At 34.1% G+C, this 18,806-nt stretch overlaps 1 protein-coding gene and 1 long non-coding RNA gene across 4 annotated transcripts in view; one reads left to right on the top strand and one right to left on the bottom strand.

Moving 5' to 3' along the window:
- Positions 1-18,806, top strand: part of CSMD3 (CUB and Sushi multiple domains 3) — a 568,112-nt gene that overhangs the window by 278,975 nt on the left and 270,331 nt on the right. For all 3 annotated transcript variants that reach the window (XM_079302232.1, XM_079302231.1, XM_079302230.1), the window contains one exon: positions 4,334-4,446. In XM_079302232.1, the coding sequence (XP_079158358.1) occupies positions 4,334-4,446 (113 nt within the window). The remainder of the gene's footprint in view (positions 1-4,333; positions 4,447-18,806) is intronic.
- The window catches only part of LOC306800288, a 448,386-nt gene that overhangs the window by 159,789 nt on the left and 269,791 nt on the right, over positions 1-18,806 (bottom strand). The window lies entirely within an intron of this gene.

Genomic DNA, 18,806 nt, shown 5'->3' with positions numbered 1-18,806 from the left:
CAATTTTCTCAAGAAGACAAATGAAGGATTTTATTAGTTTGTAAAATTTTCAAGACAGTGTTATAAATCAGTGATTGTGTTTGCTCCATGGTCACTTAAAATATGCAGAATACTGTAACTTGGTTTTATAATTCATCATTTTATGTAATTCTAGTTCTAGTCAAAATAAATCAGTATCATATAGGAGAAATGAATGTTTTCAAAATACATTGCATTACATGCTTTTTCAAATCTGAGCCAAATTTATTAAAAAAGTGATCTAATGGTTAAAAAACATAATTTACATATAAGGGATTAACTGCTATTTAGAAAATATTGTTACAGCCAAATAATATTTAACTGTTAATTTAAAGTAAATTGATCTTTCACAAATACCTGATATTATAATTAGTTCACATGAGTAAAACAAAAGAATAGCAAAGTTACAATTCTTTAGAATTATATTCTCTGCAGTATATTTATTGGAAATGCATTAAAACAATTTTACATATTGTAGTTTTCCATTATTCACCATAAGAATGATATCAAGAATTAGGTTTTTTTGAGTACACTAAACCCAAGGTTCACCTCTTTTTCTGTCCTAATTTTACCTCATTAATATTAGTTATTGCAAAAAAAAAAGATCTTTTCCAACCTAAATATCTAATTCCAGGATTATTATCCATGAAAAGACCAGTATTTGGCCAGGTGTTTATGGTGCAATTGCTTTAGGATAATGCAGTCTCTCAGTGGATTGCAGATGAGTTAATTGCTACCACTAATAAATTTGAGACTTGTGGAAGTAGTGTAATTTCTAATTTTTAAGCAGCACTATAATTCAAAAATTATTGCTGATAATGCTAGAATTCAGTTTCATCTATTCTTAAATTCCTAAATTATATGGAATATTTGCTCATGTGGAAAGAACCTTTATTAAGTGCCAATTCATAAGTTCTTATTAAAGTTTAACTAAAGTATCATTACTGAATTGCAGTAAGGCATTAAGGCAAAGTGCAATACTATTTTAAATTTTGAGTAATGTGGCAGAACAGTCTGTAGAACAGACTGTATTTCCTTGAGGATGTTGGCATTTCATAGAAGTATTTCTGATGATGTACCTTATGTTGGGGAGAAATTACAGAATTACACTATTAAAATTGTCACAAATATAAAGAATCCTGAGCAATTATTTTTAATTAAAAAATTAATTAGAAATTTTACCTGCCAGCATAAAATAAGATAATCTGTTCTGTAAATAATTGGTAAATAATTTTAAATAATTACTATGAAGGTCCTGGAAAAGCAAAAAAAATACCCCATTAATTTATGGGGGTTTAATAATAAGTAATATTATACAATAAGCCACAAGTATTTTTTTTTTCTTGTTTAACAGTAGAATCAGTATTATGTGATCAAAAGTATCAGTGGTGAAGTTATTAGGATTAAAATGCATTTAAATTTTACATGGAAAATGGAAGATAATTGAGTACTGTGTAAACCATGTAAATCTTTTCTCCTGTGAGCCATGCAGATTTTGTCTGAGATATGATGCATAGCAAATAAATCAACTGTTGTATGATTTAATTTTTGTATTTTAAATTTTTAAATAATTACCTTTCCACTAGAAAATTGGTGAACAACATTGGTTTAAATGTCTGATTTGCATGTTAATAATGTGAAAACATTTATCTTCCAATTTATCAGAGTTAATCAGGAAACTTATCCAGGTGTTTAATCTGCTAGTTTTACTGGGCAGTACTTGATAGGAAGGTTCAGAAGCAAAAACTGAAGTTAAGTGGAATTTCAATAGAACTATACTTCCTAAATGGGTAATCGCAGTCCTGATTATTCCTATTCTGCTGATGTTAATCACAGAAGTAGCTAAACTCCAAAGCCTTTTCTGTACTTGCCATTAAGTTTCCCTGGGTGCTTGTAATTCTGAGTCTGTATATCTGTGTGCCATATTTTTAGCCTGTTTGAAAAGATGACTGACATGAAGGCATTCTTAGTGGTGTCTTATGGAACTAAAATGCAAGGTCAAGAAGTGTTAAGTGTTATTACCAAGAGATAGAGGGGAAGAAGGAAAATAAATATTGTGTTCTCCTGCATACATCAGTCACAGCACTTTTCCAGGATGTTTGGAAGTTTGCTTTCAGCAGCTTGGTCTGACAATTGCTGCAGGTGACTTTTAATGCAATATCCATCTTGGCACTGGTTCCTGTAACACGTCTTTTGAAAATCCAGTATACAAATAATGAAATTCAGTGTTTTTTTGTGCTTGTTGTGTTGGGAGTGCATGTGTCCAAACTCCTATTAGAGATTGTCTTCAGCAAATGGAGAGTCTTACAATCGTCTGAATATCCTCAAACCCAGTGTAGTCTATGAGGGAGGGAATATATGTCACTAATATGTGGGAGAAGTAGTTCTGGAGTTTTAGAGGAAGAAGTGCAGAACACCCTGCTGAGTGTTGTAACTGTTTAATAAAAAGAGAGACATCATAATCACACACTTCCATTTCTACTACTGTCAGTGTTCACTATTCAGCTCTTAAAAGGGAACATGTACTTCCAGGAGAGGAATCTAGGTACTGAATCCAGAGTGGAGGAAACAACATTAACCCCCTGAAGGACAGAAAGAATAATTCTCCACTACAGACTTTCATTATTCTATTAAATAACTTCCTTCCTATAAAAAAAATAATGTTTTTTATGGATCTTATTGCTCTGTGGCCCATTCCTAAATGTTTTAAAGGGATTCCTTAGGACTTAAAAAACAGAGCAACAAGTGATTTTTATGTTGTCTTGATTTTTTTAAATGCATTTTCAAATGTTTTTTACCCTCCTGTACTATTTAATTGGAAATAATTTCTTGTCAAAGCTATGGATAAAAAATTTCAGAAATAATTTCAGAAAACAGAAGTGCTGAACAGTTTGATGGATATTTATCATAGAAATTATTCTGTCTGGCACAAGAGACAGATTAATATTCTCAATGCCCTTAATATTCAAAATACATACTGTCAGTCACCAATGACAATTACAAAACTCTGTTAATCATTACATCAGTGTTGTTTCTCAGAAACATCCTCTTAATCTACTAATTTGGCAATGACTGGACTCACTGAAGACACTTTCCCTTAGTACAAAAATGAGCAGTTAATATGTTATTTTGGCCAGGCATTTACTTGTTCAGTTCTGGCAAGAGTCTTTCTAGTTGCTCCATCTGTGAACACAGATGTGGGAAACAGACATGTTTTTTTCCCACAGCAGACTATTTAATACATAAGGAACCTAAAAAAGACCAGAGGGAAGAACTAAAATTAACTGTAAAATACATTTAGAATAGTCCATTTTAAGTTTCAGCTAGCTTTAAAGAATGGTTAGAACCTCAAAAAATGAACAGTTTTCATGGCTATACAGTATTGTGCTTGTGATCCACTTTACAAGAATGAAAAATATCCTGAAACTTTTCAACATTATGTTTCAGATAATAAACTATAACCAAATCTAAGACAAAATTTTGGGAAGAAAATGCAATGTAGCATAAAAGTGCAGCTTTCACCACATTTCCTCATTGCTATCACACTGTTCATTCAGCAAATAACATCAACATTTAGAATTGCATTGATTTGCATATTTTTGCAAACAATATCAAAATTTGAAAAAAATCAAAAAGTAAATAAAGTTGAATTCTTTCTATTAATCATCACTCTGTAACAGTAGAAGGTTTTAAATTTACGACATTTGTTAGTTTTCTTAATGAAGGAATAAACAACAGCTGAATTATGTCAGGCTGTTCTTCCTTTGTTGTAGAAGTGGTGATGAGAGGTGAGAGAGTGCAGGGTACACACAGGCTTTCATAATAATGTTGCTACTAAAAAATAACAGCTTTCTTTTAATTATGTATTATGCATGCATTTCAAAGTGGGTAGTTGCATACCTGAAAAATCAAAGAATCACTGTAATGCCTCATGATGGGCTTCTAGTGCCATTGATATGCCTTCAATGTCCTGAGTAATGGACATTGGATTGCCAGATAAGGTTAAGGATTCGGGAAGTTGCATGTCTTTCTGGAGCAACAACTGAAAGTGAGATGAAATATTTTAATACAACAGAAGCAGTAGTTGCATGTGTTTATAGATTACTATCAAATTTAATTGTAATTGGAAATTTGACAATCGTCTTGGCTGGCCAGCCAGTAAATAACTAATGTAGTGTGGGCTGAATGCAATGAATTTAAAAGCAAACAATAAAAAGGTGCTTGATAGTTATTTAGACTTCTTTCAAACAGAAAAAAAAAAAATCCTCTTTGATGCATGCTTAATGGCTTCACAGAAATTTTCTTCTATCTGTAGGTTAACTGGGAGCTTTGTGCCAGACTTAATTGTGAGCATGAGCAATCAGATGTGGCTGCACCTTCAAACGGATGAAAGTGTGGGCTCAATTGGTTTCAAGGTCAACTACAAAGGTAATGATACATCACTGGAAATATAATGGTGTGCCAAAAATTAGGCCAATATTATGAAATGTTTTCCTTCGTGTTAGTGGAAGCATTCTATTTCCAGTTCTGTCAGTTTTGGCATATAACTTTGCCCTTATTTTCTGTTATTTAATATTGACAGCTATTAAAATGAAATAGTTCTGTGATTGTTTAAAAATTAATGGGAAAAACATACTTCCTACATTCTTTTGAAAATTAATGTCTATCATAGCATTAAAAAAAACGAGCCACTGCAAGTGAACAACTTGAATTACTGCTAAATTTTGAGCCAAGACAAAGAAAAACCTGATTATGTTATTCTTTATGGTCTCAAAGTGCATAATGCACTATATAAACCATCTGTTGCTATTTGATACTTTCGGAAGAACATACAGTTTTCTTAGAGCATGAAGAGCAAAATCAAAAAATGCGAAAGTAAAACACATATATACATATATATGCATTTCTGTATTATTACAGAGTTAGTTATATTTGTTATTTTTATATTAACACAGATGTATGTCTTTCTTACAAGTAGTTTATTAACTGCATAGTTTCTGTCTAGCACCTAAACCTGATAATAGAAAGTATGATTATTCATCAGAAAATGAGAGAGGAGAGGCAAAAGTTAAACCAGTGGCTGTGTGTATCAGAAATGGAGCTGATGTTGCTGAGAATTGGTAGATGGAGTAAATGTGCCTATTGTGAATAAACCTGCACAATGGCACTTGCTGGATTTTTTTTTTTTTTTTTCCTGTCCATAACTTTCCTGTAGTGTATAGTAAAGCTCCATCGTGTTATGGTCCGAGTGCACTTGTGCAGTCTGGATATTCAGATCTAGTGGACTAAGATAGTAAGATCTTAGTACTTTGCTGATGATAATCATTACAACCTAGGATTTCTGCATTCAGACTATTGAAAGGGGAAAGAGAATGATTAGTAGAAACAAGTTTAAGAATTTGCTAATATAGCAAATTCTAGAACCTCATTTGAGTAGAAAAGGATGAGTTTTAGATCTGAACTCTAACTTGCAGAGCTCAGGTTGTCATTTCTTTTATTTACATGATTCTTTCCTGATTAAATTAATTTTACTTGCAACAGTTGTAGTTTGCAGAAGGCAGAGGATTATTCTCTATTATACGCCATGTCTTCTTTTATTCATGAGTTACATTTATTCTTAGAAGCTATAGTTCTGCAAGAATAAAATTAATTGAATATGAATAGGTAGAAGGGTACAGAAAGGGTGAACATTCACAACAGCATCTCCATATAATCAACTTTGTGATTGTATGCCTAGATATTGAATCTATTTCTCTCTTGCCCTACAATAGTATTTCACTTTAGTTCACAAAATAGCATTTGAATGCAGCAAGCACTCAATGGATAGGTGCTCTCTGGTGGTGGTTGTGGGAGGGGATTGCCTTTTTTTTCTCCTTTTCTTTTGAGATTATTTTGTGGCATTCCTCACCACCATCTCATCACCAATTCAGAGTATGAGGTAAATTTTTTATCTTAGTTGCCTTCACTTTGATCCCTGAGAGGATGTGTTCATCAGAAGACAGAAACTGGGCAATAGTCATAAAGATGGAAAGGGTATTGAGGACAAGTCAGGTTTTAAAGGGTTGCTACTTCCTTTGTTTTTAAAACTGTATTAAGTTCTTCCTAGTAATGATGGTAGACACTGAAAATAGATGCATAAATGGGTAGCATTTTGGATTAGCAGTATTTCTGCAAGTTTTGAAATTATGAATTGAAAGTTGAGAGAAAGTCCGACCAAGTTAACTGAGTATTTGCATTTGAACAGTTCATTCAGGGCTGCAACATAACACTGAATTATTAACTACAATCAAAGAATTGCAAAGAATTTTCACTTTTCAGAGAATTTTTAGAAATACTTAAGAAAATGATGATTTCTATCAGTCAGGATCAAAGTAAATTTCAGTTTAAGTTCTTTCATGAATTCTTTAGAATATATGCCTAACTTGTTTGTTCATCTCTTGACTAAATCAAGTGCATCACTTTATCTTGACCTCTTCTACCTCATAAATTCCACTATTCACTTAGATGCCTAACTAAGGCTGATACTGTATTTATTTATACATGTATTTATTATGTATTTAAGTCTTGTAAATTTCTGCTTACATGAAAGGTACAATTGCATTAGCATTTTACATTAGATCCAGCAGTTTGATTTTTGAACTGAATATTCTGATCATCCCCACTGCCCTTGTTTTAGTTTTCATCATGGAGCAATCTTGAAAGGCACAAATTACACTTGTTTGAGGTAAGTCATAAGATGCAATTGAATAGCATCCAGAATAGCATTCCTTTGGTGCTCCAGCTGCTAACAGACATTTCTCAGGAAATTGTGAAGCTTTTTTCAAAGTAAAACCACTAAAACACAATGAAATGCATACAGATAATATAGCTACTGTATATTTTGTTTCACTTTACAGATCTGCTTATGTGGGAGTTAATTACTTGGTGTTGTACTTGATAACAGTACTTACTAACACTAAAATAGTTTATTGCTAAAAGATTTTGATGCCCAAATATCTGCTTCTGTGCTTCTTGACTAACAAGAGGTAGTGGAGATATCCATTCCTCACCCCATCAAAATTCATAAAGATATTCTGAAATATAAGTGACAGGGTCTGATCCTGTCAGCCATTTTTAAGATTATTCCAATTTCTACATGGAATATGAGGAGCAAATATGGGATTTCATCACCAGGTGCCCTTTCCCATTGTCCCCCAAAATAGTATAATTGCTTACAGTGCAAGAGAGAAGGACATCTCTTTTCTTACTGGAATAGAACTGGATATGCCACATCATTTTTACTGATAGAAATAGGCAAATTAATTTTTAAATGCATCTGTATTTATCAGTTTTTAACTGAGTAATTCTATTAGATTTGTGTTATTACAGGAACTAGCAGTTGACCCTCTTTTATGTATCTGCCATTTCAGTGAATCTAGGAAGTTTTTGTGAAATAATAAAAGTCTTTATTTACTTCTACATTAAGATGTTGCATATGGAGTTATTTTATGGTTTTAATAGCTCTATTATATTATAAATATTTAGATATTTTTAATAAATTTAAATATTTCTGAGACTATTTTAAAGTAAATAAATTTTCATTGTTTTGAAATCTCTATTCCAGTATCTCATAAAATAAAACTACTTAAAAAGGTAGAATAATTAATGTTGGGATTAGGCAGGACAGAAATACAAGCACTGCCTTACTGTATATAATATTTTATCTGTTATCCACTGTAGTATAAATTGTTTTGTATCTTTTTCGTGCTTCAAATGTATGTGTAGCATTATTAAGTAAAGAACATGGAACATTTAGAAATTGTAAGTGAATTATTTTCACATCATAATTTTAGGGATTATTTGAAAACCATTATCATTTCTTTAGATATGAGATCAGACTTTGCTGCTTGTGTAATTACCAAGTAAAGCAAATAAATAATGGAATATTTTCAGACTATCCAGATCATATTTATATTTATAAAAATTAACCAAAAATTAATTGTTTAGACTGTTGGCATGTTGCATGAACACTTAAGATCTTTCAATATTTCAGGAAATGTTGCCATATTGTCACAGTAGCACTTCTATTCTCAAAGCCATGGTGAAAAGGAAAGAAGTATCTGGCTAAACAGTAGCAGAGAAATAATCTCCAACATATTAAAACACTGGAACTGAATAGTCTTCATCTATAATAGTAAAAAACAGCTGCACAAAATATAAGACAAACAAACTTATGGCAGAGCAGTCAAAGAAACCCATTTTTCTGAGATAAGATTTTGCAGCATTTTGAATTTATTTTGATTCATAAAAAAACTTTTATAATCAAATTATAGAATATTATAGTTTCTAGAAAATTATACAAGATAATTTTAAGAATTATAGCCTTCATATGCACCACTCCTTTTGTAATTTTCAACATGTATGAAAGATTAAATTAAGATACTCTTTCTTTATACACTCTTTCAACATAAACTATATGACAAAGTTTGTGGGATTAACAAATAATAAAAATATTCATGGTGCAAATTAATAGAAAAAATTACTATAGGAAATGAAATCAGTAATGTAAACATAGTACAAAACAATCTTCTAGAAGCATCATGTGGGAAAGCTGAACTTCTGTGTAGGTCAGATTTGAGTCTTCTGAAACAGACAAAACTAACCTCAGGGCAGTCTTGTTCTGTTAGGTCCTGATATCAAACCCTCAGTTTCTGTGCTGTGGCCAAATCTGAGGGAAAATTTTCTCATTTGGTGTATCTGTTTTATTTTTCTCTATTTTTGAAGCCTCTTAAATCAGAAGGTTCTCCTGATAGTTCTGCCTTCTGTTAGGACAAAATCTGTTTATTAATACACCAGATATACTCCATTCTAATTGCATAAGAAAAGAAAGTTGGAGAAGGTTACACTGACTGAAGTGCAATGATAGGTTTTAGTAGAGGATTATTTAAGATGCCAAGCTAGATAGCAGGGTAGGTAAAAGTGAATTTGCAGCAAAGTAGACTTGCTTATTCAATTTTCCACATTGATGATCTAATTTTAGGATATGGGATTTACACTCTGACACCCAGTATTTCAGAAGATTTCTTTTTGCTTAAAGCATGATGTTCATCTTGCTTCAAATACCATGGCTTGTGTTCCTGAGTGCTTGGGATACTAATGCAGCCTAGGGTAGCCTTCTGGAGTTTGAGATCCACATTTCATCCTATTTTCCTAGCAGTCAGCACTGAGTTTCAGACACATCTGAGGTTTTTTGTCACAGACGGCACAGAGATATTTTTCCACGACTGGCTGCCCTAGCAATTACTTTTCTATTGGTGACAGAATACTGAATTATTTGAATCCATTGTTAATCCCCTAACTATGTCTAGAAACACAAATTTCAATTGTGTGAAATAAGATACATTTACCATAACACAGACTTCAGGAAGATCTCATTTTGATAAACTGAGAAAGTAACTTATCTATGAAACATGCCTTCATGTTTATTATACCAAAAAAAATGTAGCTTTAATTCTTTCTGTTCTTATTATTTGCTAATTAAAAACAAAACAAAACAAAATGAAACGAAACAAAACAAAAACAAAAACAAAAAACCAGCTACACCTCATGAAATGAAACTGGACAGTTTCATTGTGTAATTTTGGGTTTCACAAGACAGTTGTGTTTCCTTAGTGAAATACTATGTAATCCCTGTTTTGTGAGGATAGGGGAAGGGAAACCTTTCTGCTTTCTGCACATCAAAATCAGGAATTAAATTTATGACATATTTCTACTTTCTGAACTGTTCAGTTTTATAAATTTCAGTATATATACTCTTGTGGTATTTTCATTGTTCTGATGCTTTCTGTTGCCTTTCTGTCCACTCTTCTCTGTGTTTCTCATCATGTGCTTCTTCTTTGTGCGTTTTGTGGTGCATTAACTAGTCAGGATCATAAAAATTGCCTAATTTGATTCTTGCCCCAGTTCTACTCCTTATGTATCCTAACATCATTTTGCAGAAAGGGTGACATGCAGGGACTCACACTGATGGTGAAAATCCGTGCAAATTATTTTAATCCATGTACATCTCATGATTAGTTCAAATTCTTAAAAAAAGCAAAAACTGCTTTGTATTTAAAAAAAAAAACAATTTAAACACTTCTTTTTGTGCAACACTACTAACCAACAGTTTACTAATACAGGATAAATTTCTCTATACTAATTCCATGTCTGCTGAAAGTTATTGTAAGTTTTATAATTCAAAATAATTTCTATTTCAGATATCTCTTTAACTTACTGAACCAAAGTCCATCCATTTCAGAAACTTGGGGCACTGTTTCTCTTGTTAACTTAATGCCAAGATATTAATTGGTTTTGCATTTTACTCTTATGTTCTTCCTGCTTTGTTGGCCACAATTCACTACTGAATTTTTCTGATGCTACTGAGTCAGCATTATCCAAATATGTTAATATTTTTATCTAATTTTAAACAATGCATTCAACATAAAATTTCCTGCTAGTAATCCCTAGTTTATAAGAATATGGGAACAGCTGTAGAGAGGCATAATAAAAATTCATTTAACTGGGTATAACATAAGGAAAAGAGAGCAAGCAATTATATAGTGATACTTCTACAAAATGTTTTCTTACTTCTGAACAGTTTGTGACATAGGCATTCCTAATCCAGTGTATTTAGCTGATGGATTTTTAAATCCATTGTTTCATTTATTTTTGCTCAAGCCCATAATTTTAGTATTCTAAATATTTTATGGCAAGGATATTTTAGTGAAGAATTTATTTCCTTTTGTTCACTGTAGTTTTACTAGCTTCATCTGATGCCTTTTCATTTTTTTCCTAGAAAATACAATGTATTTAATCTTCCATTTTACTGCTTACTCTGTTTTGCAGGATCTTTCTTTATTTCTTCACAGGTAATTGTCGTCATTGCTGTTTTATGTAATCAAATCAAACTTGCTATCATCAGCAAGCTTTGTCATTTCACTGCTTGCCGTGTTTTCCATCTTCTAATATATTGTCAGACAATAACTTTAACTACCCTGACATCTGCTGGACAAGTGACATGGCAAAGCAGAAACAGTCCAGGAGGGTCCTGGAAAGCATTGATGGCAGCTTTCTGACACAGATACTGGAGGACCCCACAAGTCCTCCAAATGTACTGCTCAGCCTCACACTAATGAACTGGGAAGGCTTTTTTTGGTGATATGAAGGTTGGGAGCAGCCTTGGCTCTAGTGACCATGAGATTGTGAAGTTCAATATTGGCTGAGGACGAAGCAGGGCAACAAATAAAATTACAGCCATTTACTTCAAGAGAGATGACTAGTCCTTTTGGGGATGTTTTTGGAAGAATCCCATGGAAAAAGGCACCAAAGGGAAAAGAGGTCCAAGAGTGCTGGTCACTTCCAACCCTGCAAAAGAGTGATGCATCCTAACAAGAAATCAGACAGAAGGGGCAAGAGGCATGTGTGAATAAATAAAGAGCTCCTGTCATTACTCAAGCATAAGCAGGAAATACACAGGAGACAAAAGCAGGGAAGGAAGCAGCCTGTTGGAATGAATATACAGACACTGTCAGAGTAAGTAGAAATGAGATCAGGAAAGCCAAGGCCCATCTGGAATTAAATCTGGAAAAAGATGTCCAGGACAATAAGAAGGGCTTCTTACAATGCATCAAAACCAGAAGAAAAGACAAAAGGCTAGTGTGAGCCCATTAGTAAACAGAGACCTTGGTAACAGGGGACACTGAAAAAGCAGAATTACCAAATTTCTTCTTTGCATGAATCTTCACTGATATGATCAGCCCTCAGGGTTCTCTGACACAGGCCAGGGTAAAGGAGTCTTGGAGGGAAGATTTTCCCTTAATGAAGGAGGGTTGGCTTGGATAACACCTAAGCAAACTTGACACCCTCAACTGTATGGGCTCTGGCAGGATAAAAACTTGAGAGAGCTTCTGGACACTGTAGTGAGGTCACTCACAGTCATCTTTGCAAAGTCATGGTGATCAGGAGAGGTGCCTGGGGCTGGAAAAAAACAAATTTCACCCTGGTCTTCAAAAAGGGCAAGATGGACATGGGGAGCTATTGGCCAGCCAGCCTCACTTGAATCCCTGGAAAGGTGATGGAGCAGCTCATTCTGAAGGCCATCTGTATCTATTGGATGACAGGAAGTATTAGATTAGGAGTATTCATCACGGATTTGCTAAAAGTAAATCGGGTTTGACCAAACAGATTGCCTTCTACAATGAAACAACTACCTGGATTAATGGGGAGAAAGCAGTGGAAATTGTTTACCTTGGCTTCAGCAAGGCTTTTGATGTTGTCTCTCACAAAATCCTGATAGACAAAATATGGAAGTGTTGACTGGATGAGTCTTCAGTGGATTGAGAACTGGTTGAATGACAGATCCCAGAGTGTCATAATCAGTGTCACGGGGTCTGGTTGAAGGTTTTTCACTAATGATATCCTTCAAGGTTCTATACTGGGCCCAGTATTGTTTAACTTATTCATCAATGGCTTGGATGAAGGGGCAGATGTTCACGGAGGACACAAAGCTGGGAGGAGTGGCCAACACCCCAGAGGGCTGTCCAGGTCTTCAGAAGAACCTTGACATGTTGGAGAGATGGGCAGAGAACAGTTTGAAATTCAACAAAGTCAAGTACAGGGTTCTGCATCTGGGGAAGAATAGCTCCATTGACCAGCACAGGCTGGGGGCTTACCTGCTGGGAGACAGCTCTTTGGAGAAAAACCTGGTAGTCCTGGTGGAAAACAAACTGCCCACAGGCCCAGCAGTGTGGCTGTGTGACCAATAAGTCCAACGATGTCCTGGGGTGCACCAGGGAGAGCAGTGCCAGCAGGTCAAGGGAGGTGATTCTGCCTCTCTTCAGCCATGGTAAGGCACATCTGGAGTGCTGTGTCCAATTCTGGACTCCTCAGGGAAAAAGAGAGACATGGAGCTCCTGGAGTAGGTCCAGTGTAGGGGAAAAAAAAGATTATTAAAGGACTGGGGCATCTTTCTTATGACGAAAGACTGATAGAGTTGGGCCTGTTCAATCTTGAGAAAAGAACTTGGAGAGAGGATCTCATTCATGTCTATAAATATTTGAAAGGAGGGTGTCAGAAGATGGATCCAGGCTCTTCTTGGTTCCAAGGAATAAGACAAGAGGCAATGGGCAATGGGCAAGAACTGATGCATAAGAACATGAGAACTTCTTTAACATGCAGTGACCATGCACTAGAACAGATTGTACAGAGAAATTTTGGAATCTCCTCCACTGGAAATATAAAAGAGCTGGAATTATTCAATATCTGGACACTCTCCTGGCAATGTGCTCTGAGATGACCCTGCTTGAACAGAGAAGTTGGACCAGATGACTCACTGTGTTCCCTTCCAACCTTACCTATTCTGTGAAACAGATTAGGTACTGAAGAAGTGATTTCTCTCCTCTGACCAATTACTTTTGCCATCAACTAACTATATTTTAAGCAAACATGCAAAAAAAGCTTGTCATTTTATGAAAGAGTTCCTAATCTCTGTAAGAACCTTCCATTTGGGCTTCCTCAAATGCCCTTTTAGGGCTGCAAATAGTCTACCTAAACTAGATTTCTCTCATCTCCATGCCAGCTAATCTTGCTGGAAAGCATTAGTGGATTTATAACGCAAGACTTTGCTTTAAAATAGGCACAATGCTTTGTGGATGTCATTTTTATCCATGTGTCAGCTGAATTTAAACTTAAATATAATTTCTGCAGTCTTGTTACATCTCAGGTTTATATCTCTGTACTTTTCAGATGTCCTTTGGAAACTTCTTCTGAAAATAGAAATTGTATTTTCATCTCTGTCCTACACTACTAAAATGACCTTAAGAAATTGGATATTTCTTAAGCCTTTCAACTTGCGGTTTGAGTCACAACCCAAATTCTTTTCATAGAATCATGGGTACGGAAAAATTACTTAGGTTTTCTTCTATTGCTTTATGGCAGCTAGGCAAATTGGAATTTTTTGTTCTTCTTTCTGATAATGTTTGATTACTAGTTGTTGGTTAGCTTTGGGGGGGTTATAAGAGGGCTGTTTATAAATGATCATGTGCTCCTCCCTAGAAACTAACTTCTTCCAAAACTTTCATGCATAACATCAGAACAGGTTTTGTGGTGTGTCTTTTTTTGTCTTTTTTTGTTGGTTTTTTTTGTTGGTTTTTTTTTGTTTGGTTTGGGGCTTTTTGTTGGATTTTGTTGGTTTGTTTGTGTTTGTTTTAATGTTTGTTGTTCTTTTTGCTTGTTTTGTTGTTGCTATTGTGATACTAGCTTTTAATTGCTAATTTCTTCCAGCAGGTTTTTTAACATTTCAATCTTCAATAGTTCATCTTCATTATTAAAAAAGTTCATGTTTGTACTGCTGAAACAAGGCATTTCCTATCTTTATCAGGATATAAGTTTTGTATTTGAATAAAAAGACTGCTGCTACTCTACAAGTCATTTTCTACTCTAAATCAAGAGACCGTGCAATTTTTTGTGTAAATGTGTATTTAAACACACATAAATTTAGTTTTAATCCAACAAATAATAAATGTTACTATGCAATTTTAAATTTTTAAATATTCAAAATTATATACTTAATTCATAAAATTTATAGGGACAAATACAAATCAATGTTGCATCAGATTTGATCTTTCAAATAATAACACTTTATAACCAATAGCACCTTAAGTTATATTTCTGAGTATTTAAAAGGCTATGCAGCTTACATTATAAAGGTCTTAAAAATATCATGTAGTAGAGGATTTAAAAATTACAATATTTTATGTGGCCACTGGAACTTAGCTTTTCAATAAATTTTACCAGTATTTTTTGTAACTCTGTAACCTTTCAAAGCAAATATATTGGTCTCAGGTCATTTAAAGTTAGCAACAAGTGGTGTCTCCAAAAACTGCTGCATCAGAATACATTTTAGTGTGGGGGGTTTTGGATGTCTTTAAAAATAATTTCTGGTACATATTTTTGCTATTAAAAGCTCTCACTTTTCTGTTAACTTTACCAAATTGGTGAAAATATGTCTTCCGTCTAAAAGCAAGCTCTTAGAAAATGAAACTGTATGCTTTTTCTCCATTTCACCTCTCTATGTCCCAAAATATTTATTTACTGGTGTTTATTGCATATGAGCTTCTTTTTCAATACTATGTTTTAAATCTGATTTTGCTATTGGGCCAGATATCTCAGGCTGGACTAGGCCACCTTCAGAGGTCTCTTCGTACCCTAACTATTCTGATTCTCCACATCTTAGTGCTGTTTAATAGTATCTTCTCCAAGTTGATTTAAAAATGAGGTTATTTATATTCAACAAGTCAATTTAATATTCATAATTCTACATAATGGTTTTGTTTGGTTTAAAGGAAGGTGTCATACCACTTATGATCCATTTCTACAATTCCCTCTTGTCAGTGGAGAGCTGGTCAGGCAAGTTTTTGTTTGAAGGTGACTCCCCCAACTTTTTAATTTTGTTCAATAAAATTGTAGGTCATTCTTTCTGCTTTACAATATTTAATTAAAAGCATTTAGCAATCCAGCCTTTTGTGATAGTGTTATCCATAAAGAATCAGGATTTTCACTGCTCTGACCTTAGTCTTTGGGCACTATGAATACATTACATGTGGAAAGGTCATCTTTTGCAATGTCCCTAAGTATTAGCTACTGCTTAAACCAGGACACTGCACTAAGTGGCTGTTACTCTGATTTGTCCTCTGCAGTATTTCAATGTGGATTTAACTGCAATTGGTGTTGGTGTCTTCTGCATTAAGCATATATGTTACAAGAAAGTAACTGTTTATCTTTGATATGGGGGTAAAAATATACTCAGAATAATCTGTTTAAGTTAGAATTCTTTAACAAGCATTTTTGAATTTTATCTCTGTAACTGAAAGCAAAAACACATACACAAATAACAAAACAACTCGTGCTTTTGGAAGATTCTCCTGGGCAAAGGGTAGAATTTAAAAGCTAAATGTGATAGAATGACAGCTAGGATATCTTGTTGTGAAGAGCCCTAAAAAGTGGCAGGAATATAGAGTTCTCTCTCCACACTTTATACCTTTCTTATCTCTGAGTGAATCTACCACCTTATATACAGTCCATGATTTTTGTGTTCTCCACCAACTGGCTGTGATTCCTGACTACAAACCTGTCTGTTTTCTCCACACATTTTACAACACTGAGAGTTTACCATGCCTGATTAGTCTCCATTTACTTGAATTTGAGTTGGTGGATGCTCCTCTCCTGGCTGCAATGCATCAATTTTCTTGGGTGCTGAAGGTCTGTGTGTGGCAGTATCTGGAGATGTCAGCTTTCAAAACACTATGATGCATTTCCTGCTATATCAGCCTGTGAAAGGGTGACAGAAGTAAGATTTCCATCTGTTTGTCAACTGAAGTAACATCATGGCATAGTAGTTGCTTAATTTCTTCATCTGTTGGCATTGCATGGAACAGTGGGCTAAAACTGTATCTTGCTTGGGTGAAAAGTGAAGCTAGCTGTTTTCTTTTGTATATTTCAGTGACTTGGGTAGCTGCAAGCAGATCAGCACTATATTTAAAATATAGTCAGAACTTAAAGTGTATGTATGTATAGAGATTTTTTCAAAATGTTTCCAGATGAAACAACCAAAGGAGCAAGCAAAACTGATTGAGATGTTGCACTTCTCTAACTTGAACTTCTGGGTTTTCCATATTGCCATGCATATGCCCTGAGAATATTCTTTTATTCTCTTCTTTTTCCTCCAAGTCAATAATTAATTTCTGTGAGGGCTATTATGCTAGAAAACAACTACATCAGCGGGCCTTTCATTATATATTTTCATATTCTGAGAAATTTGTATTAATTATTTATATTGCATTAGAGTAGAATATATCTGCATTTATTGCTGACTTTTTATTTCAGTTTGCTGTTGATTGGCATTTTCTGTAATATATTTGCAGAGAAAATGCCTAAAAGCTATATAATGCTTTAGATTTGCCTCACTGATGCAGTTAACCCCAGCAGGCAGCTAAATCCTACTTGGCCATGTGCTCACATCCCTTGCAGCAGGGCAGGAGAGAGAATCCAAAGGAAAAAAGTGAGAAAACTTATGGACTGAGATAGAGTTTAATAAGTAAATCAAAAGCTGCACATGCAAGCAAAACAAAGCAAAGCACTCATTTTCCTTTTCCTGCTGTCAGGCAAATGTTTAGCTGCTTCCAGGAAAGAAGGGCAACATTATTCATAATGGTTACTTGGGAATGCAAACTCTATATCTCTGAAAAGTCCCTGTCTCCCTGCTTCTCTTATTGCTGAGCAAGACATCAAATGGTATGGGCTGTCCCTCGGGTCACTTGGGATCAGCTGTGACCCCAAAGGTTCTGTAGGTAAAACATCAGTGTCTTATCAATGCAGTTTGCATTGCAAATCCAAAACAGCACCATGAGCCTCTGCAAAGGAAACTACCCCTTACCCAGGCAAACCTGCTACACCAGCTTGCTATATGGCAATGCTTACTTCCAAAGATGGTGCACAGATAGTGCACTAATCATTAAACTACGTTTAATTCATTAATTAATTATTTTTTTCTGAACTAATAAGGTTGTACTTTCACAGTAATTGGTGTTATTGCCAAACTTTTGGTAAGTTTTCATCTTTTTTTTTTTTTTTCTTTTTTTTTTGGTGCTGAAGCAACAGTTTACTAAAATCTAAATTTTTTGCCACAGAGAACAATATGTGAATTTCTGATGATGTTATTTTTTGGGTATTATTTGTTTTTAATTTTACTTTTTTAAATTTAAAATGATATGAAAGACTATAAAAAGATAATTTTAACTTAAAAGAAGGCCTATTTATGCAGATAATTAATGTTGGTCATCTGAAATATATGTTGAATGTCCTCTTTCATAATTATATTTAATGTAAGAAAGGGAAATGAAAGAGAAATTAGCATTTTTAAATTAAAAATCCATAATATTTTTTTCCCTTTCCCCTTTTTCTTAGCTCTGTGTGGTGTATTTCTATGCATAAAGTATTTAATGACATATAAAAATGCTAGAATAACACATTGTTGATCCCCATGGTGCAAATCTGTTATTAAAGTGAGATGTATAGTGTGAGTTTGCATTCCTTAAAACTAAGGCAAAAATCAAATCTCTAATCTCAAGAGGATTTTTTTTTCTATGTTGTCACATCAAAAAATAGACAATCATCCTTATCCTTGAATTCTAAATCTAGGCTTTTAATTTTTTTTTCTTTAATAAAAGAAAGAGGGTGGCATCTGTCTTTGCCTTTAGCTTTAGCTTTTTGTTGTTTTTTATTTAACCACTAACAGCATGTGCAAAATGCTGAAAGATTCAATTTTATCAGAAAACAAAATATTGCACTGGCCAGCCAGTGCTCCAAAGAGATGCTAAGATGTATAAACATTGAGTCTTTATTTTCTCTAACCAACAGCTCAAAATGAATTTGTTGTGGTTGCAATTATTATTACATTTCTCTGTTTTAGTACCTGGCCATATATTTTCTCATTTGTAATTAATGGATTCTCCAGATATTGTAGAAAAATCCTTCACTTACACAATAAATTTGCCAGGGCCACTCTCCTCTCTCCTTTAATCTCCCCTTCTCTCCCACTCCTACTTCCTCTCTCTATCTTCTTCTTTCCTTTTCTTTTCTTTTTTCCTCTCCTCTTCCTCTAGGCTAAAATATCTTGCATATTGAAACTCTTGCAAATCATGTAAAAAGCAAATTGCTGAGCTGAAGTTATGCAAGATGAGAGTACCTGATCTGAAATTCCTTGTAATTTT

Source organism: Erithacus rubecula, assembly GCF_903797595.1.
Source record: "Erithacus rubecula genome assembly, chromosome: 3".
In the NCBI taxonomy this organism is placed as follows: Eukaryota; Metazoa; Chordata; class Aves; order Passeriformes; family Muscicapidae; genus Erithacus; species Erithacus rubecula.
Note: the sequence above shows the minus strand (reverse complement) of the source record. Positions and strands in the feature narration are given on the sequence as shown.